General features: G+C 41.3%; 4 protein-coding genes across 4 annotated transcripts; 2 read left to right on the top strand and 2 right to left on the bottom strand.

Moving 5' to 3' along the window:
* The first annotated feature begins 319 nt into the window (after positions 1–319).
* LOC129828766 (ras-related C3 botulinum toxin substrate 1) lies at positions 320–8,365 on the top strand. Its single transcript, XM_055889961.1, has 6 exons — positions 320–626; positions 2,661–2,732; positions 2,986–3,103; positions 5,814–5,876; positions 6,070–6,229; positions 6,537–8,365. Exons 1-6 carry the CDS (start codon positions 592–594, stop codon positions 6,665–6,667), a joined length of 579 nt encoding a protein of 192 aa, XP_055745936.1. The 5' UTR covers positions 320–591; the 3' UTR covers positions 6,668–8,365.
* On the bottom strand, positions 8,270–13,825 carry crym (crystallin, mu). Its single transcript, XM_055889959.1, has 8 exons — positions 13,527–13,825; positions 13,300–13,450; positions 12,403–12,465; positions 12,173–12,274; positions 11,835–12,018; positions 8,976–9,097; positions 8,658–8,742; positions 8,270–8,565 (listed from the first exon to the last, which is right to left on the bottom strand). The coding sequence occupies exons 1-8, from the start codon at positions 13,691–13,693 to the stop codon at positions 8,501–8,503; spliced, it is 939 nt and encodes a 312-aa protein (XP_055745934.1). The 5' UTR covers positions 13,694–13,825; the 3' UTR covers positions 8,270–8,500.
* Positions 13,826–14,156: 331 nt separating this feature from the next.
* Positions 14,157–15,456, bottom strand: LOC129828769 (NHP2-like protein 1). Its single transcript, XM_055889964.1, has 3 exons — positions 15,237–15,456; positions 14,947–15,067; positions 14,157–14,627 (listed from the first exon to the last, which is right to left on the bottom strand). The coding sequence occupies exons 1-3, from the start codon at positions 15,237–15,239 to the stop codon at positions 14,365–14,367; spliced, it is 387 nt and encodes a 128-aa protein (XP_055745939.1). The 5' UTR covers positions 15,240–15,456; the 3' UTR covers positions 14,157–14,364.
* A 220-nt stretch (positions 15,457–15,676) lies between these two features.
* Positions 15,677–23,811, top strand: LOC129828762 (cytochrome b-c1 complex subunit 2, mitochondrial). The gene is made up of 14 exons (XM_055889957.1): positions 15,677–15,786; positions 18,157–18,237; positions 18,815–18,964; positions 19,098–19,162; positions 20,992–21,048; positions 21,156–21,280; positions 21,449–21,546; positions 21,709–21,766; positions 21,896–21,991; positions 22,119–22,318; positions 22,524–22,604; positions 22,863–22,936; positions 23,061–23,214; positions 23,444–23,811. The coding sequence occupies exons 1-14, from the start codon at positions 15,754–15,756 to the stop codon at positions 23,525–23,527; spliced, it is 1,356 nt and encodes a 451-aa protein (XP_055745932.1). The 5' UTR covers positions 15,677–15,753; the 3' UTR covers positions 23,528–23,811.
* Positions 23,812–25,169: the final 1,358 nt, after the last annotated feature.

The raw sequence follows: 25,169 nt of genomic DNA, 5'->3' as shown, positions 1-25,169 counted from the left end.
ATAAGATGCAATTTGTCATCAATATAAATGTGGATAAACACATAATTTTTCTTAGGATAAAACACAGGACAACTATGACAAAGTACCGGAGTGACGAAATCATATTGCATCTGGACTTGTCTTGACTGTCTCGTCATGATGCCTGCCTCCCTGAAATCTTTACAATATTAAATGATGAGGGAATACTGCCCTCTAACGTTAAGAACCTAAAAGTGGCTGTAGAAATATTAAATTTACCGCTAGGTGGCGTCTTTTGACAGCCCTTTGAAAATTCCTCTGTCCAATCTACAGTAAACGGAAATGACTTGCATGAAATTGGAGTTACAGTTTCCGTTGTCTGAGGGCGTTTTTTCAAGTTTAGCACCAGATATTTTTTGGGTGGTGGCTGCTTGTTTTACAAGTTTAGAATTCCACCAAGTTATTGTTGAGGACACTGATTTGAAGGAATTATCCTAATTTACAAACTATCGTAACTTGGGACCTCCAATCGAGGCTTCAAACCTTGTTTTTCCCTGTTGGGGCAACTAACGAGTGGTTTACCAGCTAACCGATAAGCTCAAATTTTAGCTAGCTAGCTGAGAGAGGCGTCAGATGCAGGCCATCAAGTGTGTTGTAGTGGGGGACGGGTAAGTTTAATCTACATTTGTCTAGTTAGCTATGTTTATAAAATGTCTTACAATATAAGTTATAATATAGAATATAAATTATAATATCAAAATTGTTTCTAGTAGTCCATAGTTTGCTTGGTACTTTGCTAGCAACTGGTGACAACTGTTGTCACTGTTTCCAGCTAGCTAACAACACATTTGTCTGTAAACCTGTGGCATGTTGTAATTTAGTTTAGCTAGCGTAATTGCTACCTACTGCTAACTGTGTTCAGCATTCTCGTTTGCTGTTTATGGGTGGTTAAAGCAGCTGTATGCACTATTTTCTCAGACAGGGATATGCAAAAAAACAAATTCACACATCCGTATCAATAAACACCCACCATATTATTAGCTATTAAATTGTGCTTAGCTAGCTAGTAGTCCTTTAGGGTGGGTTGCCCAAACATGGTTTAAATTAATCTTAATTTAGATTTTTTATATCTAGGTTTATGGCGAGCAATTTTGCCTAATTTCAGTTTTTGACAAAACAAGCAAGTATAGTGTAGAAAATCATTGTACCATATAAACAGCTGTGAAATATATTTTCCATAACAAAAAATATTGTATTTTCAGCTGGTTAAAGCTGGTGAACAAAACAGAAAGTAAAAGACAAATGTAATTTTAAGAATGGGCAGCATACAAATAGTGCACATAGAACAGATTTTTAGACTTGCATACAATGAGAATGACATCTATAACTCAAATCTATATACATTTGGTCAGATCGCCCAAATAGTTACATACTGCAGCTTTAACTTTTTGTGAGTTGTATATCTGTCATTCGCACGGTTTGCCAATATATCCTCCAAACACCAGCTTCTCGGGCATTACTTAATTAAATAACTAAACTATGATTAGTGACACGTGTCATAATACATTCAACATAGCAATATGTTCAAATTTTATTTAAATGGAAACAAACCATCACTGATCATTACTAGATCGCTAGCAAAGTGAGTTTTCGGGCTAAATTATGAATTCTTTTGTGAAATTAGTTACCTGGCTAGTTGAGTTTTACAAACAGGATAAGCCACAGGAGCTGAAATTGTTAATCACACTGAAAATACAGCACATACACTGACATGATAAACTTAAACATCCTCCAGTGGCAGTTTAGATTTAATCCCTAACCTACTTTTACATTTGACTTTAAAACAGTGGAGCAACAAGATTACATTTGATCTTTGTTTATAAGAAGGATTACATTTAACTAGGATTCATTTAAGCCTACTGAGTGGCAGAGTGGTCTAAGGCACTGCATCGCAGTGCTAGCTGTGCCACTAGAGATTCTGGGTTCGAGCCCAGGCTCTTTCGCAGCCGCCGCGACTGGGAGACCCATGGGGCGGGGCACAATTGGCCCTGTGTCGTCCGGGTTAGGGGAGGGTTTGGCCACCAGGGATATCCTTGTCCCATTGCGCACTAGCGACTACTGTGGCAGGCCGGGCACAGTGCATGCTGACACGGTCGCCAGGTTTCCTTCGACACACTGGTGCGGCTGGCTTCCAGGTTAAGTGGGCATTGTGTCAAGAAGCAGTGTGGCTTGGTTGGGTTGTTTTGGAGGATGCGCTCCTCTATGTCTTCGCCTCTCCCGAGTCTGTACTGGAGTTTCAGTGATGATCCAAGACTGTAACAACCAAATGGATAACACAAAATTGGGGGGGAAATGGGGATTAATTTAAAACTAGGTTTCAAGTTTGATGCAACAAGATTTATAGATTTAACTTGATTTAACCAAGTTTAAGAGTTTAAGAGTATCCATGATGGTGCAACCCAACTTAAGTGTCTGCTGCATGTTCTTATTGAGCTACACCATCCAACCTTATTTAGGACATTGTGATTGGGACTCAAATGTGTCATTCTGCAGACATTCAGTTTAACTCATTGTCCCAAGTTTGCCAGTTACACCCCGTTCAAGTTCTCCTTTCAGTTTTGAAATTGACAAAAACAAAACTGAAGGCAGGTGGCTTATTTCTCCTCTTCATTCTTCCATCTCTCTATGCTTCTCTCCTCCAGAGCTGTGGGTAAAACATGCCTGCTCATCAGCTACACCACCAACGCGTTCCCCGGGGAATACATCCCCACAGTGTAAGTACACTCTCACTCTATCCCCCCACTCCCTCATCGTAGCAGGTGCCCCACACTAGAAACATAGAATGTCAACATTAACATTTAGCACTGTTATATTTTATAGTCAGATGTGGTTTTTTAAAACTTTTTACTGATGATCAGGAAATTCTGTATTTGTCCTGTCGAATCATTGAAATTAACTCGTTGACTTTATTTCTTGGTGGTGTGCTGATCACATCCATTGATGTCAATGTGGTGTATCTCTCTCTAGCTTTGACAACTACTCTGCCAATGTGATGGTAGATGGGAAACCAGTGAATCTGGGTCTATGGGATACAGCAGGACAGGAAGACTACGACAGACTCAGACCACTGTCCTATCCACAGACGGTAAAACAACAGGATAAATGTACTGTGTCCTCTAGGTCAGCAAAGAAGATAGTCAAGCGACTTTACTGCGTCTCAAAGTATCAAACAAATTTTCAGACGTTTCTATGGGCACAGCCAAACAACGGAAGTGATGGGATTCGACTTTCGCTTTACTCCCTTACTGCAGTGTGCCAGTTCGCCGGTTACAAACGTGGTGGGGTAAATTCTTTGGAGTCAATTTATAGAGCATAAAAGTAAAGTAAACAAGTTTTAATGTTATATTTATTTCCTTCAAGTTCGCTAACATTAGCTAGACCTACTAGTAGTACTGTTGTGATAACTCTGACACAACTAACGTTAAGGGCCATCCACAAAGCCAATAACGATAAACTATAGGCTACATAACTATAAAACCTTGGTGAGCATCCACACTAGGGGAAGGTTTATCGTTCTACAGTCCTACAGATGTCAATCAACTGATCAACGCATCGTTCTGCCTATTAAAAAATGGTAACTCGACCATTCAGTAATTTCAGGGTGTGTTCATTGTCATAGTGACAACTGCAAATAATACTTCAGTGTACATGTAGGCCTAATAAAAAATAATATAGTAACTAATATTTTAAATGTAGCAATTCATCAACAAACGCTGTTGAGCCTGCACATTTTTTACAGCATGTCATTGGCATGTTCCTCAAGTGGTTTGCAAGTGATTTAAGATTTTCTAATGGTTGTCAATTCCTTTCGGTTGTCTTTTTCACTGTGCTCATCTGTCTGTCCTATGCAACTATTTGCGATGCGTCAGTGTAACAATGTTATCATAACCGTCCGAATGTGATCACTCCAACGCGCTTTCTCACCTCAGCTGTAGGCCTGTTTTACATTCAGCAATTGAATGTTATAGGCTGTTAAGCCTAGTATAAAAAAAAATATCAAGATAAATATTCTATAGCTTTTTTTTCCTGGGATTTCACGAGAAGAGGAATGGCTATCGTGGAGAGGCTTGGTTAGCCTATAGCCTGAACAGCTGGAAAAGAGAGGCTAGTGATGTCTGATGTGTAGCTGAAGTAAGAAGTCAGATATTAGGCTATTCGTTAGCTAAATATTAGGGCTGTAGGCTAAATAATTACCAGTCAAAGTGCAAGAAAAACAAGTAAACAGATTATGAAATGTCAGATCTGTGGGTTCCTCCAGGCTACGCTCTGTTCCCCGTGAATGCAAAGCTCCACTATTGATTAGGGCTACATTTTTAGACAAGACAATTATTCTACCTGTGCTACAACAGTGCAATGAGGAATTCATTTTTGTTGTCAAGTCAGTACACAATTATTGTCTATAGGCTGTAAACTACAGTGATGTAGGCTAATTTGAATAAACGCTCAAACGTTTTGTTTCATGCCTGAAATAACTGCATACAGCCTAGGCCTGATTATGCAACCATTTGGGGTTCATTCTCGACAATTTAGAATGGCTAGAAAGGTACATTAGCAGGCGACTCATATGGTGTATTTTGGCAGGATGTAGCCTATCGCTGTTAAGATGGGCCTACAAGGAAAATATAGACTTCTTCTTTCCAACTCCGTGTGTTCTTAATGCTGTAGCTTATTTTACATTCAGCGAGCAAGTGTGCATCTCTTTTCCAATAGGCTATTAGTAAAGAACATAGCCTATAGTCTAAGTTAGAAGCCCTTAATTCATCAGCTCAATGTTAGGCTTCATACTGCAGTGAATATATCCAGTCAATTTACACAGGGAAAGAACATAGTTATCAGATAAGGAAATCATAGGTAGCCTACACTGTGCGGTCCCGAGGCTGCGCTCCCAGTCCCCGGGCACGCAGCTCGAAAAGCTACCTTATGGATTCAGTTTTTTTAGGGACCAGAAATGTATCCAATCTAGGCTACAACAATGTAATGAATAATTTTCTTGTTTTCAAGTAAGTATAAAACTCTAGACTGCAAACTGCTGTGAATTGACATTGTTATTTCAATAACTACTCATAAGCCTGGCGTTTTGCATGCATATTCATTTAGAAAAATAATTGCATCTAGCCTGCCTTATTGGGTAATCATTTGGATCAGTTATGGGTCTTTTCTCTGCAGTTTAGCCTACAAGGTCCAGGCACATTAGCAGGCCAGTAATATGGTGTATTTTGTCAGGATGTATCGGCTAACAGAAACATGCTAATGCAGGGATTTCTAGTGGCGCGCATATGGATTATCATAATAGGTGAGCACAGTTGAAGTTGTTTCCGTATTTTAAAATTGCTGTCAGCTCTGCATAAAGAATCAATCCCTACAACATTGTGAGTAATATAACAAGTTATTCAGGGCGTTAGGGAAAGGCGTATTGCATTGTTTCCAACATTGAGCGTTTATATTTGTGTTGCCAACATTGAGCATTTTATATTCGGCGTATTGTGTTGCCAACATTGAGCGTTTCATATGGCTCAGAGGTCTGTATGAGGAGGAGAGTACAGCCTGCTTTCCACAGTACTAAAACAATGTCTGGAGCAGACATTAAGGAAGTGAAAGAGTGCTCTGTTTGCCCCACTTTCTGGGCTCTGACTCTTCCTGGCAATTGAGTCTTCAGGGAAACTTTGTCCTCCTAGATAACAGTAAAGTTGTATCGCAGTGAATTTAAATTGTAACCGTCAATTTTTCATGGTTGATCTTGTAATGCTGTACTCGTATGACCAAATAAACAATGCTGGTTGTTTCCTCCCCAACAGGATGTGTTTTTGATCTGTTTCTCTCTCGTGAGTCCTGCCTCCTTTGAAAACGTCCGTGCCAAGGTGAGTCATAGTCTCCGCTTTGTTTCTGTTTAGTTTTTCTGTTAAGCATTAAGTTATCAACATGGTCATTGCTTGACAGGGTGGATTTTATCCACATTCTCAAAACAACTGATGTATGGACTTGATAGATAGGCCTCTAGTCTAAAGTAACATCCTGATCCTATCCTGACTGTCTTGGCCCTGTCCTCCATAGTGGTACCCAGAGGTGAGACACCACTGCCCCAATACCCCAATCATCCTGGTGGGCACCAAGCTGGATCTGAGAGATGACAAGGACACCATCGAGAAGCTGAAGGAGAAGAAACTCACCCCCATCACCTACCCCCAGGGCCTGGCCATGGCAAAAGAGATTGGTTAGTATGCTAATAGTACTTTAGTGTCCTGTCTAGGGAGTGTACTTGTACATCAAGCTGCCTCACGCTACAGAAATAACAAATAACAGATATGAGCTGTTCTGGCTCGGACAAGGCTTACTTCTTAGTAAGCCTTGAGAGCCCGGTATCCCGGACGTAGAGACTACACAGCAAGGTCAATGGAGTTTCTCCATAGCTTCATTTGCATCCGGATGGGGTAGTCTTATCTATTATTCAATTCAGGATTTTAATGAATGAAATCCCTATTTTCTGTGACGTTGAATGCCGGCCTGTCTCCCCTCTACAGGAGCAGTAAAGTACCTGGAATGCTCAGCCTTGACACAGCGTGGCCTTAAGACAGTGTTTGACGAAGCCATCCGGGCGGTCTTGTGTCCCCCGCCCGTCAAGAAGAGGAAGAGAAAGTGTTCACTACTCTAAACGCCGCAGACAGGAAGTAGGAAGTCACACTGCAGTCTGAGCTCACCTATTGATTGGGGGGAGGAGGAAGAAGAGGGTGGGGGAGTGTCTTAAGAGGGAGGATTCTACAGATGTCATTTTTTTTTTCTCGGATTGTAATTAGTACATAGTACTTAAATATGATTTTTATTATACAAATCCTAGAATTAGAGCTTTGTGAAATTCCTGCTGCCTTCTAAAAATAATAACTTTTTATGTCCCTGGAAGATAATACTAATTGCTATTTTCAATTTCAGTCTCTTTCCACTCTTCTCGAGTCCATATTGTTTGTTTACAGACTTCAATTGTGTAGAATTGAGGTGTTGCCAAAATTCCTACCGCATATAACGGTCATCACTTTCTTGTAGCTCCATGTACACTAAATATAATGATTTCTTCTTGTTTTTTTCTTTTGTACCATATGTGCGACCATAATTAGCAAAACCTTAAAATATCCTTTAAATGGTTCAAGAGAAATTGAAGTAAAATAAAAAAAATAAAAAAATAAACAGTGTTATAGTATGTTCTATAATCATACTTGTAGATCAAGTGAATTTAGATCAATTGTTTCTCGTCAGGTAGATTTTTTTCTATCCATCAAAAACATTGTCAAAATAACTGTCAATAATGGATAATAGCTATCACTTTATACCTAGGAGGATTAAATGCTTATTAGATCAATCTAAATATCAATTTACAGTACTTGGTGCTCCCCCTTGATCTGATAAAATAGTATTTTACATTCTACAGGTGTCTATACAGATGCACCTGAACAGGTGAAAAGGAGAACCTGTTAGTCAGAAAGTGGATGGAGAATGGTTCTTTATCAGACCAATTTAGATGGATCACTCTTGTTGGATTAAACAACAGTTTCACAAACTGTGTTTTCTGTACATAAACACAAAATACATCCATTGTACGAGTATTGTCAGTAATGGAACTGTACTGTGTAGTCTGCCAGATTTACACTCCAAACACCTGCGTGTCAACCTTTTTGTTATAGGCCTTCTTTGTTATAAGGTAGAATTCAACCTCATTCCCTTTAAGAACGTATTATGTCAGCAGTTGCCATCTATCCAGTCCTTTACAGAAGGTCTAGTTCTAGTGTGAAGAATGTGGACTTTGTTTGCTACTCGAAACAGTTGTGAACTCATTTTAACATTAAGCTTTATCATCACTAACATCATGATGCTATGTAAACGTTACTGTGTTGTTTTGTCATCAGAGCTACCTATTACTAGTCTGGGTACCAGTCTTTCTAGCTAACATTCCACTCCTTGCCACTCCTTTCATTTGGCCAATGGCAGGAATGTAATAGCTGAACAGGGACTACATCCAGGCTAACCTATTACTGTATCACTAAAAACTATGAGCAATTTAAAATAATTCAGAAGAAGTTGTAACTGACCATGTCTTTGTCTGTTATACTGTAGCTTCTAATTGCTGTATTTAAAATATACAGTAGTTCGGTGATATACCTACCAGTGACATTTCAAAGTACTCTTTTTTTTTATTTGAACTGAGTGAGGCTGTTTTGAGCTATTACCAGTGTTAACAGCACAATGAAAGAAATGATACACTTGATTTTTCTTTGGCTAAATGTGGTTTTATTTTGACATGATAATAGTAGTTAATCTGCTGAATTTTTTTTTAAAGCCAATAAATTCATTTTAAATCTCAGTTTTTTTAACTTTCTGTTGTGCAGATGTAGGAATGTGCTTTAACTCCCACTATCTTTCCACCTACTCCCTTTAATATAGAACTGGTGGGAATGTAAGTGATCACATCCATGGCCATCCCATTATCCTCAGGTCTTCAGTGTTTGTTCTTCCACTGTTCAAACACAAGCTTGGCAGAGACTGCATCTTGAATCCCCATTCCTGTTGTATACAAACGGGGTCAATAAAACTATGGGAAAAGTACAATGGAGGAACATGTTACAGGATTTGAATAGAGGATAAAGACAATCTACCAAGGGATTTGAACACAGTGGTCTTCTCTCTAAGAGCAGGTCTTGTTCCATTGAGAACCTCTCCAAGCTCTGCAAACACTTTGGCCTGGAGATTAAGTATTCATTAGCACACATTTTACATTCAAGTCATTTAGCAGACGCTCTTATCCAGAGCGACTTACAAATTGGGAGTTAAACATCTTTATCCTAATCATGTTAAACATCTTTATCCTTTAATTGGGATTACCCACTTGTATAACTTCCATAAACTAAGATTGCATTCAGTAGGCACAGCCAGAAGAAACCCATATTCAGAATATCAATAGTCTCACAACCTACCCCAGACAGGATGATGTCTCCTGACTCTGCTACAGCTCCCTCTCTGCTGTCCACATACACCTCAGCCTGCCTCATCAACACATCATCCAGCTCCCTCCAGTCTGGCCTGCAGGCTCCCACAGCTGATGCGCACACACAGCAATGATACATTACATTAAGACCAAAGAGAGATGTCCTGTCTTTCTGATGTCCTGCACAAGCGACATGACTCTGAATTCATTATTTTAGGAGATTTGAACTGGGACGTGCTTACATCTGTATCGGACTCTTTTAAATAACTGTCTGAATCTCGCTCTAATTAATGCGCCTACAAGACCGAATCCCAGAGCACCTAACAAATCAACGCTATTGGACATTATTCTAACGAATACCCCTCACAAATACACATCGACTGGGATATTCTGTAATGATGTCAGTGATCACTGTGCAATTGCTTGTGTTAGAAATCCAAAAATGACCAAAGCCAAATCCCATTATATTTTTAAAAGACATTTTAGACAGTTTGATGAGCAAGCGTTCTTACATGATCTGTACCATAATATTGACAGAGTAAGTCTGATTCCCGATGTTGACACTGCCTGGGACTATTTTTATATGAAATTTGTGTCGATTTGCGATAAGCATGCCCGTGAAGAAATTTTGAATCAGTAGAAGGGACAATCCCTGTTTTTCAGATATCTTGGCAGAAATAATTAGAAAGAGAAATGTCTTTTGGGCTCAAGCTAGACATACAAATGCTCCTGTTGACTGGGCCTCCTTCAGAGTGCAAAGAAACAAATGCACAGGATTGACCAGGAAGTCCAAATCAGATTACTATTTAAATGCAGTCACAGAGAACCTAAACAACCCTACCAAGTTCTGGAAGCTAATCAAATCAGTGTCAGGTTCTAATGTGTCCTCTGGCCTTCCTGACCATTTAATGATGGATTCTAATGAAGTGAAGTATAAAGCCAATATTTTAGTATTTTTTTTAACAAGCACTTCATATCTGCTGGTTCAGTTTTTGATAATGGTGAGGCCCAGGCCTCTAATGTAAGCTCTGTTACAGTCAACTATGATATAGGCCCTCATGTGAACCATTTTAACGTTGGGCATGTTTTTTATACTGAGGTCTATATAGCACTAAAGGCTATAGACACTAAAAAGTCTGCAGGTCCAGACAACCTGGATCCCTACCTCTTAAACATAGCAGCTGGAATTATTACTGAACCTGTGGCTCACATGTTTAACTTGAGTCTCTTGACCAATTCCATACCAGCATTTGGAAATCAGCTTACGGTATGTCCTCCCACTGCTAAAGGGTGGAGATCTCTCAGATGCCAATAACAATCGTCCTATCTCCAAACTCCCTATCCTGGCCAAAGTCTATGAATCCCTAGTGAACTCACAGTTAAACGTTTTAATTGAGAAGAACATACTGAGCGGGGTTCAAGATCGGGGCACAGCACCAAAACTGCAGCTATGGCAAACGACATCATTAATGCACTTGATAAAAAGCAATATTGCACTGCTCTGTTTGTGGATTTATCAAAGGCCTTTGATTCAGTTGACCATGAATTGTTGCTAGCTAGATTCAGAAACACTGGTCTCAGTGAAGGGGCAGTAAATTGGTTTAGGAACTATCTTTCTGACAGAACACAATGTTTATAACTGACAATCACAAGTCTGGCTTTCTTGAGATTAATAGAAGTGTGCCCCAGGGTTCCATTTTAGCTCCTGTGTTGTTCTCAATTTTTATTAATGATTTGGGAAATGGGATGCAACCAGCAAAGTTACATCTATATGCAGATGATACAGTCATATATTCATGTGTTCCTTCTCTGGTTCAGGCTGTTGAAGAGCTCCAGACTGCTTTTCAGTCACTGCAGGCCTGCCTTTATGGCCTCAAACTGGTCTTGAATATAAAGAAAATGTAATTCATTACCTTTACCAGAGCTAGAACTCTGCCAGAGAACGTTAGCATTGTCACATCTGGTGGCTTATCCATTGAAAAAGTGTCATCCTACAAATACCTAGGTATTTGGTTGGATGACAAGTTGTCCTTCAAAGTTCATGTGGATAATCTTGTGACAAAGTTTATATTGAAATAGAGTTTTTATTTTCGTAATAAGGCTTGCTTCCCGCTTATGGCTAGAATGAAGCTTGTTCAGGACACTTTTCTCTCTGTAATTGATTATGGTGACTTGTTGTATATGCATGCAACCTCCTCCGTCTTACAGAGACTGGACTCTGCTTATCATGCATCCTCGCGCTTTATTACAAATGCCAAGTCACTCACTCACCCACCATTGCACATTGTACCAAATGGTAGGTTGGACCTCACATTATATGTGCAGAAAGATACATTTGTATGTGTTCATCTACAAAGCCCTTTTGGGTAAACTCCCTCTACCTCCTGTAGTCTGGTCTCCTTCACCACCAGCAGTTACCATACCAGGTCTGCTAGGTGGTTGCTACTTAAAGTCCCCAGGACATTCACAGTATTAGGCAAGACTGCCTTCTTTTCTTGTGCACCATACACATGGAATAATCTACAATCCATGATTCATCTAGATATGTTAATGCCACTGAATGAATTTAAAATATTGATGGGAGACTGATACGGAGGAGTGTAAATGCTTTTTTTTAGTCTGGATCATGTTGTTGTATTGTATTGTTGTATGTTTTAATTCTGTAACGTTTTAATTGTTGCTGCCTTTTTGACCAGGTCTCCCTTGAAAAAAAGTCTCAGGGTCTCAATGGGCTTTTCCTGGTTAAATAAAGGTTAAATAAAAAATGTAATATACAGTATGTTATCTTCACACATCAAAGTCTTAAGGCATGGCACTATTATCTTCAGTCAGTCAGGAGTCTCCTCACCTGCTACATGGGCACCTGGCTTGACCCACTGGCCAAAGAGCACTGGTTCACTGGCCCCAGTCACAGTGACTATGACATCTGCACCGTTCACTGCCTCCTCCACTGACTCCCATACTGTAACGTGACCCTGGGTGGACTGGGCAAACCTCTCCGCCGTCTCTTTCCTCCTGCTCCACACGCGGACCTGTAATGACGTGATCCCTCAATGGCCTTTCATATTTTCTCATGACCCACAAGATATTTCTAACCAGAACCCAGTCTTATGTCTGGAGGATATAGCCACAACACACCAGTGGATCTCTAATCACCCATTCAGAAACACAGAATCACTCTGGTACCTCTTTAAAGGAGAAGGTTTCTGTGAAGACGTTGTAGTGGCTGAGGGCCTGATGGCCAGCTCCCAGTATGGTCAACACCTCCGACTTGGCTGGCATCAACAGCTGGACAGTTCCAAGGAGGGTTCCAAACATTCAAACGTTAGAACAGCACAATGTTATTGACAAGTAGCGAGGAATCACAGATAAAGAGTGTATGCATGCCCGCCTAGGCCACATAGAGAGGGCCTTACTTTGGCAGAAATAGCAGACACTGCTGCTGTCCTTTTGGCTGTGATGACCTCCCCATCCATGACCTGCAGATGTCAACCACACTGAGACAGATGTTATTACTGAACTGACCTCTATTATAACCAGCTGTGCTAAATCCTTGAAGTATTTAACTCTGCTTGTATTGCTGATCACAAATGATAAATAACATCTAATGGCCACTGTTCAATGATCAATAGGCATATGTAACAGTATAACTTTAAACCACGGATGTGAAATGGCTAGCTAGTTAGCGGGTACGCGCTAGTAGCATTTCAATCAGTTACGTCACTTGCTCTGAGACTTAAGTAGTGTTGCCCCTTGCTTTGCAAGGGCCGTGGCTTTTGTGGAGCGATGGGTAACGCTGCTTCGTGGGTGACTGTTGTCGATGTGTGCAGAGGGTCCCTGGTTCGCGCCCGTGTCGGGGCGAGGGGATGGTTTAAAGTTATACTGTTACATTGGTGCCGTGACCCGGATCACTGGTTGCTGCGGAAAAGGAGGAGGTTGAAAGGGGGGTGAGTGTAACGGATGTGAAATGGCTAGCTAGTTAGCGGGTCCGCGCTAGTAGCATTTCCTCACCCCCCTTTCAACCTCCTCCTTTTCCGCAGCAACCAGTGATCCGGGTCAACAGCATCAATGTAACAGTATAACTTTAAACCGTCCCCTCGCCCCGACCCGGGCGCGAACCAGGGACCCTCTGCACACATCAACAACAGTCACCCACGAAGCAGCGTTACCCATCGCTCCACAAAAGCCACGGCCCTTGCAAAGCAAGGGGCAACACTACTTAAGTCTCAGAGCAAGTGACGTAACTGATTGAAATGCTACTAGCGCGTACCCGCTAACTAGCTAGCCATTTCACATCCGTTACACATACTCACAGCTTTGACGTTCCCATACTCAGGATCAAACAGCAACACTGTGGCTTGAGTTGATGGCAGAGTTGACCCACTCTCCCTCTTGTAGAAACACACCAATTTTGTGCACAGAATGTCTTCATGCACCAAATACGCAGGCATCAGCCCCAGGAATCTGCCCGGAACATTTTTGGAACAGTATTGTTACTAAATGACCGACCAATGATAAATAGGGGAATGAATAAACATACCCATTGTATTTTTGTAACGGGACCGTAGTACGAACGGGCTGGATCACTTCTGCGCTGTCCAGCTTGGAAAACTTCCCCAGTGCTACTTCAAGTCGTGGGATCAAATCTTTATAATGCAACAAACCTTCAACCTCATCTTGTCGTATAAGAACGGGTGGCTCAGCCATGGTGGCTAAAGCTTTTGCTCAACTCAAGCGTGCAGACAGTTTATGATCAGTGATGCGAGTCCAAAAGTTCAACTTTGTTGAAATGTGACCTCGGTATTGGGTAAATTATTCCAGCTCCGACGCTGCGTTCAAGACACCAAATGGTTGCGTGAACGCTCTGATATGTTCTAAAAACGCCCTACAGAAGATCAAATGGGCACATATTGATTCTGACAAGGCAGTTAGAGGGGCCCTTCATAATTTATTTTTACCCTTGCTGTTCGACAACAGAACTAGAAAAACCTAAGCTCATCAATGTTAAGATACTGTTAAGATACCGTTCATAACGAACTAACAATTTTGTTGTTGGTTCATCCCTCCATCAAAAGTACTCAACTAATTTATCTTGTATACAGTATTATGTTATACTGTAATAGTCTTATGGCACTTATAAAATGGAACACAATTACATATCACACATTAGTAAAAAGAAATGTTTTATTATTACAAAACAAAAGAGCAAATTACATAACATAGTACACAGAAATTAATCATGTTCTTTGCATGTCCCTGACAAAATACAACGCATCTTCCAAAGACAATTCAATTAAACTATCCAAAAGACATAATTCAATTGCCTGATATAGTCCTTCAGACTATCCAATACTATAGAGAGCAGAGCAGCAACCAGATCAGACCAGCAGTCTCTCAATGGCCATCTGGGTAGACTGGATCTGGGGCTTCAGCTGAGAGCCTTCCTTGATGGTGATTGAGGTGGCGATGACGGGGCGGGAGACCCCACAGGCACGACCCAGGGCCTGCTTAGAGCGCACAAACACATAGGGGACATTCTTGTCCTCGCAGAGCAGTGGCAGGTGGAGGATGATCTCCAGTGGCTCAGCATCAGCAGCCATCACAATGAACTCAGAGATACCACGGTTCAATGTCTTGGTGGCTGGAATAGGGCAGATAAGATATAAGGGTTAGTGATATATGTCTTTGATAGATTAGAACTCCATAGATAACTTTTGTAGTGTTTCAAGTGGTAATCTGAGCAGGATTTGAAACAGCTAATCTGCGGTCAGTGTAGTAGATGTCCCTTGACATGATCATTAGATCATACTACAGTCAGAGACCAAGCACACTCAACCTCATGTACTGTGCAATTGGGGCAGATGTCTTAAAAGCTGGTATAATGCTGCTTGTAGGAAGGAGTATATTTCCAGTACATTACTGATATATTATCAATTGGGTATTCAATGTCAGATTCTCACCCTCATTGGCCCCTTTCCTCAACTGTTTGTAGTTCGATGCTTGCTGCACAAGGTCCAGGATGGTTTTGGAAAGTGTGGCGTCGGCCAGGGGGTAGGCCTTGGGATTCACTTCGGCTTCAGTCTGAGAACAAACACAAAAACTGTTAGAAGATGTAGATCCTCGATGAGAACGAAATAACGTTATCCTTATCAATTAGGTAACGTTAACTAGCTACGTTATTACCGGTATTCAGGTTGTTAGCTAACGGTAGCTAGACATGCTAACTGAAGCGGTTCATTGAAACACTCACCATGCTTACTTCCGTTTATTTCGGATATTTCTCCTCTCGGCGAATGCTTCACGGAGGACTATGCGTCTATGACTGAGGTTTTGGGAAATTCAAAAATAAATCGTTATGTAGCTAAAATAGCTTGCTTAGATTCTCGAATGCTAGAGGAACTTCAACACGCAGCTACTCTAACAGCACGTGTTTAGGACTGAGCGTGGAACGCATAGGGGCTTTGGTTGCTAAACTGGGCAGGAAGTGAATTGTTTGACCCGCCCATGTTCTTCTTTTTGCTTTGTTTTGTTACCAGTTATTTGCAATTAATGCATGTTGGCATTTTCACAAAATGTGGACAATATTTGTAGAATCCTGCAAGGTAGATAAAAAGTAATTTAGCACATTTAAAACAGTGGTGGCAAATACACTTGTTAGTGCACGTTTTAAACCCCCGAGGAAGAAGTTGGTGCGCTAGGAATTCTGGGTAAGACATTCACATGTCAGCCATATTGTTTCATCGTCCTTGTTTAAGGATAGAGGGGAGATGAAGGGGATTCGCGGAATAAGTCAGTTATCGGTAAGAACTCCTTTGCCATTTTCATAAATTGAATAGTTGATAATTCAGGAGACGTTTTTAAAAGCCAATTATAGATTGTAGGGCTTGGTTGTCGAGAATAGCGCTCGGGACAGTAACTGAAAGGTTGCTGGAACAAATCCCCGAGTTGACAAGGTAAAAATCTGTCGTTCTGCCCCTGAGTAAGGCTGTTAACCCACTGATCCCCGGGCGCCGAAGACGTGGATGTTGATTATTGCAGCCACCCGCACCTTTCTGCCTCAGACGGGTTGGGTTAAATGCGTTAGGCAAATTTCAGTTGAATGCATTCATTTGTACAACTGACTAGGTATCCCCTTTCACCATAAATTGTGATGTCACTAGGTAGTTAACGTAAATATACTAGCGAGGAAGCGAACGTTAACACAATGATGATAAACCCAGCCTAAACGTTTGATAGTGGGTCGAAAAATGTGGTTATTAAGCTAACGTTACGTTAAAATATTCCACAAATTGTGTCTACTCTTTACCCGCTGTCAATGTGTTGTCAAATTTGTCCCTTGCGGTATGTCCAATCAAAAGATCAGATCATGCAGAGGATAACAGTTCAGTTGTTTATCAGTCTCACCCGGGGTAGCTATAGGGTTGAGCAGCTGTTGGTTTGACATCAAGCCTTCGGTGTGATTCTCCCTTGAAAGTCAAATGTAGTTCATACAGGTGGTCATGTGTCTTGGACTGTGCACTATGATGCAGATAGCTGGCATACACTGTCGTGTCATTCAATTAATCAGGACATAACGTTACATTCAGTTGGCTACAACTTGATGTTTTAAAAGTTCCAATATCAATGAATACCATAACATTCTCACAAGTTTGCTTTCCTAGCTAGCTAATGCATAAGTAAACTTTGCTGTCACGCTCTCACAAACATTAACTGGTTGACTTATCAATATATTGGTCTCTATTTACTCTCAGATTAAAAAATGCTAATTATCATCAAAGTAGACATCATGCAAAACTAAAAATCCCTGAAAGCTTCTGTATGTTATCTCTAGCTGACACCTTTGCTAACAAGTATTGTGTCAATTTAAAACTTGCACAAGACAGTTGAATTGTTAATTTAAAATACTTTTAGCCAACTTATTCATAACTACATTTATCTGTACTTTACTATTCTTATCAAGACAACGTTCCTGGTCATCCCTACTGCCTCTGATCTGGTAGACTCACTAAACACATGCTTCGTTTGTAAATTATGTCTGAGGGTTGGAGTGTGCCCCTGGCTATTCGTAAATAAGAAAATGGTGCCGTCTGGTTTGCTTAATATAACGAATTCTAAATTATTTATACTTTTAATTTTGATACTTAAGTATATTTGAGCAATTACATTTACTTTTGATACTTAAGTATATATATTTTTACAAGTAGGACTTTACTGGGTGACTTTTACTTAAGTCATTTTCTATTAAAGTATATTTACTTTTACTCAAGTATAACAATTGGGTACTTTTTCCACCAATGGTTAACATTAGTTAATCCAGAGATTCTTACCTTTGCCTCGATTCAGCAGCCTCGTTCATCATTGGATTTGTAGTTCTTTATGATAGCCACATTTGCAGCTAATTATCATTACATTTTTTGGGGGCAAATACAGGTGAATATATTGATAAGTCACCTTTCCCTAGATAGATTTACACGGTTATCAAAACATCACGCCAGGGTAAGTCTACATGAAACAGCCCTTATTTTAAGTGTTTCCAAAATGAATGGTGGGAAAATGATTTGAACCATTTCCTTGTTTGACCACTAGGTTTTATGGGCTTCTGTAAACAAGCGCTGTAAAATGGAGATATGGGTATGTGGGAACACTAACCCTAACCCTGTAATTTAACATTTTGTTTTATGAAAATGATTTCTCTTAACAAAATTCCACCGGCCAGAAGATACTATCGTCAATAGGCGCTAAAGGTAGTTAGCATCTATGAATGAGTTGAACTAGAGAAAGACTTTCTAGGAAGCTAATTTCCCCCTTACTGCCAAGTTTATCCCGGGTCAAGCTTTATCATGGAGCATCATGGAGCATACCTGTTCTTTGATTTTGCACTTTCCATGATCCTCCTCCACAGACCTCCAAAACCAAAACAAACGAGTGACCGGGCTGCACTGTTGAATGGAAACAGAATATACGGAATGTGACTTTTTATTAAACATGAAACATTGGAATATTATTATACCACTGTGCCACCATAAGGTCCATCCACATCTGTCCAGTCTGCATTCAACCATCATTCTGTTTCTGATTCTCAATCATCTAATTTTCTCTCTCCAGAGTCCAGACCCACCATAAAACCCTAATAGGATATTAAGTCACCTTGTATCTTTTCTCTATTACAGACAAGGCTTTACGCAGCCCAGGCTGCCCGTAAGTTGGATGTCGCTGCAGAGCATGTCAAGTTTCAGCCTCAGGATGTGCAGGTCAGTGGGTGTTGACATGTTTCTCTCTCCTCACAAAGACATTTCTATGTGGTCACCCAAACAGACCAAGGCCCGGTTTCCCAAAGCATCTTAAGGCTAAGTTTATCGTTACAACCATTGAAGGAGTATCCTTAAATCTCTGAGCTGTTTCCCAAAACCATCGTTAATAACGTTGCACTTGAAAATGCTCGTAATCTAACGCCTGCCTCAGACCACAGCTAAGTGCCTAATTAGATGCTTTTTGCCCTCCTGTGTCACTTTATGCACAGAAGAAACAGAAGATCTCAGCTAAACATAGAATCACATGGTTTATCAGAGTCTCTCTGACTGCTGATAACTTCAGAACAAAGTTCACTACAAATACAAAGTCGCCAATGTTTTTTTAAATTTTTAATTTTACCTTTTCACAAAAAAAAGGTTTTCACTTTGTCATTATGGAGTATTATGTGTAGATGGGTGAGATTTTTAAAATTGTATTATTCAGGCTGTAACACAACAAAATGTGGAATAAGTCAAGGGGTATGAATACTTCCTGAAGGCACTGTATGTGTGATGCTAACTGATATTTCTCCTCCAGGTGACTAAACTGCCCAGTGGTCTGGTGATAGCCTCGTTGGACAACTACTCCCCGGCTTCCAGGATCGGTGTGTTTGTGAAAGCTGGATGTCGATATGAGTCCCCGGAGAACCAGGGGGTCACCCACCTGCTCCGTCTGGCTGCCAACCTGGTACACCTGGTTCTGGTTCATTAACCCTCCATCAACGTGATGTATCCAGGAGCTTGAGTGATTGTTCAATGTACTCAATACTGCTTAGGAACTAGTGATGTGGTTCATCCCAATCTCTGCTGCTCTTTTCCAGACTACCAAAGGTGCTTCAGCCTTCAGGATCTGTCGTGGTGTGGAAGCAGTTGGAGGCAGTCTATGGTCAGTGTCTGTGATTTAGTGTACATCCTCATACAAACATAAAGAGAACTAGACATATCTTTGATTTATATTGTTTGGGATACTTAAAGACGTGTTCCGTTACTTTGGCGACTAACAACGTATTTATTTAAACCTCCAGCTTTGGGCTGGATGTGTCAATGTGTAGTTCATGCATCATCATCTGAGAAGAATTACTGTTTTACCTCAATTTTCCACGAAATCCCTAGTTTGAAAGTGACTGTTTCCTTGAAGCTGTGCCGTGCCATTTTCCCCCAAGTGGGCCAGCTCACTAGCAGTTTGAGTTCTAGCCAATGATCTTCAGCCCCTCGCATTTGAGTGGCAGCTAGGAAGGGGCCTGCCCAGCATTAACCAATGGGGTTGCAGGACGGGCCCGATGGTTCCGTGGACACAGCAGAGAGAGAGCGAGAGAACAATGCCGTGGTGCACATACATATGTGACTTTTGGTTCATGAGTGCTACTTTCACAACTATTGGCTAAAAAGTATACAAAAGTACCACAGAATCTCTTTAGCATATTTTCTGACTAACTGTACCACTGCCATGGATGTCATACTTGCACTATATATACAAAAGTATGTGGACATCTCTTCAAATTAGTGGATTCGGATATTTCGGCCATACCTGTTGCTGACAGTTGTATAAAATCGAGCACACAGCCATGCGATCTCCCATAGACAAACATTGGCAGTAGAATGGTCTTACTGAAGGGCGCAGTGACTTTCAACGTGGCACCGTCATAGGATGCCACCTTTCCAACAAGTCAGTTCGTAAAATTTCTGCCCTGCTAGAGCTGCCCTGGTCAACTGTAAGTGCTGTTATTGTGACGTGGAAATGTCTAAGAGCAACAACGGCTCAGCCGTAAAGTGGTAGGCCACACAAGCTCACAGAACGGGTTCGCGGAGTGCTGAAGTGCGTTGCGTTTAAAAATAGTCCGTCCTTGGTTGCAACACTCGCCACCAAGATCCAAACTGCCTCTGGAAACAACATCAGCACAATAACTGTTCGTCTGGAGCTTCATGAAATGGGTTTCCATGGCAGAGCAGCCGCACACAAGCTTAAGATCACCATGCGCAATGCCAAGCGTCGGCTGGAGTGGTATGAAGCTCGCTGCCATTGGACTCTGGAGCAGTGGAAACACATTCTCTTGAGTGATGAATCAAGCTTCACCATCTGGCAGTACGATAGACGAATCTGACTTTAGCGAATGCCAGGAGAATGCTACCTACCCCAATGCATAGTGTCAACTGTAAAGTTTGGTGGAGGAGGAATAATGGTCTGTTTTTCATGGTTCGGAGTTCCAGTGAAGGGAAATCTAAACACTGAAGCGTACAATGGCATTCTAGACAATTCTTTGCCTCCAACTTTGTGGCAAAAGTTTGAGGAAGGTAATTTCCTGTTTCAGCATGACAATGCCCCTGTGCACAAAGCGAGGTCCATACAGAAATGGTTTGTTGAGATCTGGGTGGAAGAACTTGACTGGCCTGCACAGAGCCCTGACCTCAACCCCATCGAACACCTTTGGGATGAATTGGAACGCCGACTGCGAGACGGGGCTAATCGCTCAACATCAGTACCCGACCTCACTAAAGTTCTTGTGGTTGAATGGAAAGCAAGTCCCCGCAGCAATGTTCCACCATCTAGTAGAAAACCTTTCCAGAAGAGAGGAGGCTGTTATAGCAGCAAAGGGGGGACCAAGTCCATATTAATGCCCATGATTTTGGAATGAGATGTTCGACAAGCAGGTGTCCATATACTTTTGGTCATGTAGTGTATCTGTGTGTGTGTGTGTGTGTGTATTCTCTATGCAGCGTGACGTCATCCAGAGAGAACATGATCTACTCGGTTGACTGTCTCAGAGACCACATGTAAGTGTTGCTTGCCTCACGTATTCATATGTGTACACAAACAGAGATCTAAAATATATGGTGAATAAATTATTGTTATTCTCATTGCTGTGTGTTGTCTAATGCAGTGACACAGTGATGGAGTACCTGATCAATGTGACCACAGCCCCAGAGTTCAGGCCGTGGGAGGTGTCTGACCTCACCTTCAGGGTCAAGATGGACAAGGCCCTGGCCGCACAGACCCCCCAGATGGGTTAGCACACACACACACACACAGTCAGTCAGTCAGTCATGTGATTGTTTGTTTCTTTATTTGAATGTACTTTCTGTTAACGGCTCTAGATTACATTATGCTGAATGTCAAAAGATTGCAAATTGTCATCACACTGCGGCTGAAGGGCCTTGCGGTTATTTTCCTCAGGTGTGATTGAGGGTCTACATGGAGCTGCTTACAAGAACACGCTGTCCAACTCCCTCTACTGCCCAGACTACATGGTTGGCCACGTCAACGCTGACCATGTAAGACACTCAACATCCTGGTCCAACTCAATGATAATGCAGGGGACTAATGCTATGGACGTTCATCTTCCTCTCCTGATGCACAACCCAGCATGCTCTACTTCACAAAGTACAGCATTACGGTTATGTTTTTGATTAACCCTCTGATGTTTGCCTCTTCAGATGCACAATTTTATCCAGAACAATTTCACAAGTGCAAGAATGGCTCTGGTTGGGCTTGGTAAGTGTTAAACATATAAAACACATATATTTTTTAATCAAATTATTTTTCTCCAGGTAGCTGTGCGTTAAGGGAATATTTAAAAAATATATATATTATTGTATTCTTACATGCATTCTATGTGTTCAGGTGTGGACCACGATGTTCTGAAGCAGGTGGGAGAGCAGTTCCTCAACATCCGCAGTGGGATGGGCACTGCGGGGACAAAGGCTCAGTACCGAGGCGGTAAGACTCTTATTCTACTGTATCTGCTAAAAGCATGAAACGTCATTTTCCTCTGGCATGGAAAATTCCCTGAATTCTAAGTTTCTTGCTGCCTTTCTCTCCTCTCTCTCTCTCCATTCCTCTCTAGGTGAGGTGAGGGTGCAGAATGGGTCCAGCCTGGTGCACTCTGCAGTGGTGTCTGAGGGGGCGGCGGTGGGCACAGATGAGGTCATGGCCTTCTCTGTACTTCAGCACGTCTTGGGGGCGGGGCCACACATCAAGAGAGGCTCCAATTCCACCTCCAAACTCATCCAGGGCGTCGCTAAGGCTACTGCAGACCCCTTCGATGTGAGTGGCATAATCACCAGATTGGATTGTGTTTGTGTTTTCATAGCTGGGCTTTATACAAGAGGGGAATGCAATATGTGGAGGAATCTTTTGAAAGAAGTGTTTTGTGCAGAATAGATATTGTATTCTATCATGCAGAATTTCATATTGTTGTGTTAGAGTGGCAAAACGAATGTCATTCTCCTCTGGTGTCCCCTCCTTTTAGGCCTCTGCTTTCAATGTCAACTACTCTGACTCTGGCCTGTTTGGAGTCTACACCATCTCCCAGTCTGCAGCAGCTGGTGACGTGAGTATTATGTCTCTTAAATTTCCACTGCTTTCTAATAAGGTACTTGTTATGAGAATTCATAAAGCTTAATTCAAACTCTTCACAACAGCTTTCTGAATCAGTTGCTAAGTAGTCCCATGAACCCTGTGAGTGATAGTTGCTTTTACATAGAATGTACTGTAAGATCATTCATTTAGGATGAGGAAAGAGCATAATGAAGATTAACTTTGACCTCCCATTGATTAATTTATTGACCTATCCCTGTCCTCTCTACAGGTAATCAAGGCAGCTATTGGCCAGGTGAAGGCTGTTGCAATGGGGGTCTCAGAAGCTGACCTGACCCGCGCCAAGTAAGCTAACATGCACACAGACTTCAGTATAGAATTTGAGTACATATAATCGAGAAAAGTATTGCAAATAGAAGGGAATTTCTACATGTTGACTTAAGTTGTGCCTGTTTCTTTACCCCTGTAGGACCCAGCTGAAGGCTGAGTACCTGATGTCGTTGGAGAGCTCAGAGGGTTTGTTAGATGCAATGGGTTCACAGGCTCTGGCCAGAGGGGCCTACCACTCCCCCGAGGCCATCGCACAGAAGTTCGACTCGGTCTCAGCAACTGATGTCGCCAACGTACGTTTATTCAGTTTTAAGCGAATGTTAACTTCCACTTACCTTTACTTTTGATTTAGTCATGCATTGATGTCAATTGGACAGGAAGTAAAAATTTGAGTGGAAGTGAATATATTTCTATATTCCCGTCTTTGCTGCAGCTCACTCTCGACGTGCACAGTATATTCTGAGTGTTTTCTAGTTTGTTTGTTTATTTTTGTGCTTAGATGTGTTTTCCTTCTTCTCTCAGGCTGCAAATAAGTTTGTGTCGGGCAAGAAGTCCATGGCTTCAAGTGGAAACCTCATCAAGACGCCCTTCGTAGACGAGATCTAAACACTTCCAACTTTTCTGTGATTTTAAAAGGCACAACAAAAGCCCATCTGTCCATTCAAAACAAACAGACTGAAACAGTCATTATCCCCATTTCGCCATTGTTCTTCTGAGGAATAATAATGTTGTCATCACACCAACCCTCAATATTTATAGTTGTTGCTATTTTTAAGTGGATTTTGATTGTTTGTGCATAAGGAAATAAGATCCACATTTGTTCACTTCTTGAACTGTATAGATTATATAAATTCATTAATAAAGTATATCTACCTTCAAGTAAAGATTCACCCATTTTGGATGTTATATTGTTTTTCTACATCTGAGTGACGTTCTATCGATTCCCTGGATCATTTCATGTTTTCATGTGTAGCTGCGCTATTGCCATTTATACAGCATAAAGCCTGTCACCACTAGATACCTTACGGAAAAATCAGCGTGACCGACGTTTCGTGTCTGTTTAGACTTGAAAATGCGTTGTGTCCGCTTACTTCCAGGCTGTGTTCGGAGGTAACACCAGCCCCTCCTCCAAGGACATCAATACCATTTTGGGGAGTGTAAAAATGATCGGGGCCGGAGATGCGCGCCTAGGCAATGTTGGCAATGAATTGAATGGAAAAGACATCAATGAAGTCTGGTCTCTCTAAATTGGCCTCCGTGCCAGTAGGTGGTGCTGTGGTGGATCCTGTTGCAGCTGGGGTTGGTGGTGCTGCGGAAGAGGAGGAAGAGGGATCTGATGATGACATGGGATTCGGACTCATTGATTAATCTTCCTTCTGTTAGAGGTTGAAAAAACGGTTATAAATCGTTACATAAAAAAAAATGGAGGTTAACGACTTATAGATCGCGAAAACGTCTATCATATAGTACATGTCAAATGTCATGACGCGGGAGGTTGTCTTCTCGAATGAGCCATTTATCATATTTTCGCAATATTCCTGGAGGGTCTCTTAACACATTTCTCCTATTTGTTTGCCACTTCAGTTCAGGTTGCATGCATGGTGCCGTTGTGAATGTCAGACGGCATGTTGAACATTGTGACTAAATTGATAGTGCAGTTTGTTTAGGAGATTTTACAACTAACTACAGCTACATCACATGCTGATACTGACTTTGGAATTATTGTGGGTAGCTACGTTTGCTAGCTACTTAGCTAGCCAGCAAGCCCATAGAGAGAGCACTGCGTTGTCGGTTTTGTAGTCGATTTGAGCTGCAACAGATTTCCACATGTTACCAACATTTATAACGACACAATAAAACAGTTGTAAACAAAAACATGTTGTTCTCACATATTAGTGCAATGTAACACTGTAAATTATAGGAATGGGTGGTTTTGGTTGGGTTTTTCTTTTTTAAGGTGGAATAAGACAAGTATTCCCTCTAAATAGACCAGGTGATAATAAAGTAAAAGTTTTAATACAATGCCCATAGTGTGAAATTATATTTATTCTAATCTGTTTGAACAACTACGTCTACATCGTTCATCGGTTGATTCGTAATTTTGTTCCCAGAAATTAGTGACTCGTAGCCCGGTTTGTTATTGTGACATGTTTTCTAATGTGAAAAACACCTAGCATTTTTGTTCCAAAAGGTTTACACTTGAGGTTTAAGCAAGAGTTCGTAAGTATGGTCCCCACATGTCCGACCT

This window comes from Salvelinus fontinalis, chromosome 30, assembly GCF_029448725.1.
Source record: "Salvelinus fontinalis isolate EN_2023a chromosome 30, ASM2944872v1, whole genome shotgun sequence".
NCBI classification, from domain to species: domain Eukaryota; kingdom Metazoa; phylum Chordata; class Actinopteri; order Salmoniformes; family Salmonidae; genus Salvelinus; species Salvelinus fontinalis.
The sequence above is the reverse complement of the archived record's forward strand: the minus strand, read 5'-3'. Positions and strand labels throughout refer to the sequence as shown.

Coding starts and splice junctions, on each gene's coding strand:
- LOC129828766 (XM_055889961.1), top strand. CDS start 592: ATGCAGGCCATCAAGTGTGTTGTAGTGGGGGACGG. Junction 3,104..5,813: donor CACTGTCCTATCCACAGACG/GTAAAACAACAG, acceptor CCTCCCCAACAG/GATGTGTTTTTGATCTGTTT. Junction 5,877..6,069: donor TTGAAAACGTCCGTGCCAAG/GTGAGTCATAGT, acceptor TGTCCTCCATAG/TGGTACCCAGAGGTGAGACA.
- crym (XM_055889959.1), bottom strand. CDS start 13,693: ATGGCTGAGCCACCCGTTCTTATACGACAAGATGAGGTTGAAGGTTTG. Junction 12,019..12,172: donor AAACCTTCTCCTTTAAAGAG/GTACCAGAGTGA, acceptor ACGTCATTACAG/GTCCGCGTGTGGAGCAGGAG. Junction 8,743..8,975: donor GAGACATCATCCTGTCTGGG/GTAGGTTGTGAG, acceptor CTTAATCTCCAG/GCCAAAGTGTTTGCAGAGCT.
- LOC129828769 (XM_055889964.1), bottom strand. Junction 14,628..14,946: donor GAGGAAAGGGGCCAATGAGG/GTGAGAATCTGA, acceptor GCCCTATTCCAG/CCACCAAGACATTGAACCGT.
- LOC129828762 (XM_055889957.1), top strand. CDS start 15,754: ATGAAGGGGATTCGCGGAATAAGTCAGTTATCG. Junction 15,787..18,156: donor GCGGAATAAGTCAGTTATCG/GTAAGAACTCCT, acceptor TCTCTATTACAG/ACAAGGCTTTACGCAGCCCA. Junction 21,992..22,118: donor AAAGGCTCAGTACCGAGGCG/GTAAGACTCTTA, acceptor ATTCCTCTCTAG/GTGAGGTGAGGGTGCAGAAT.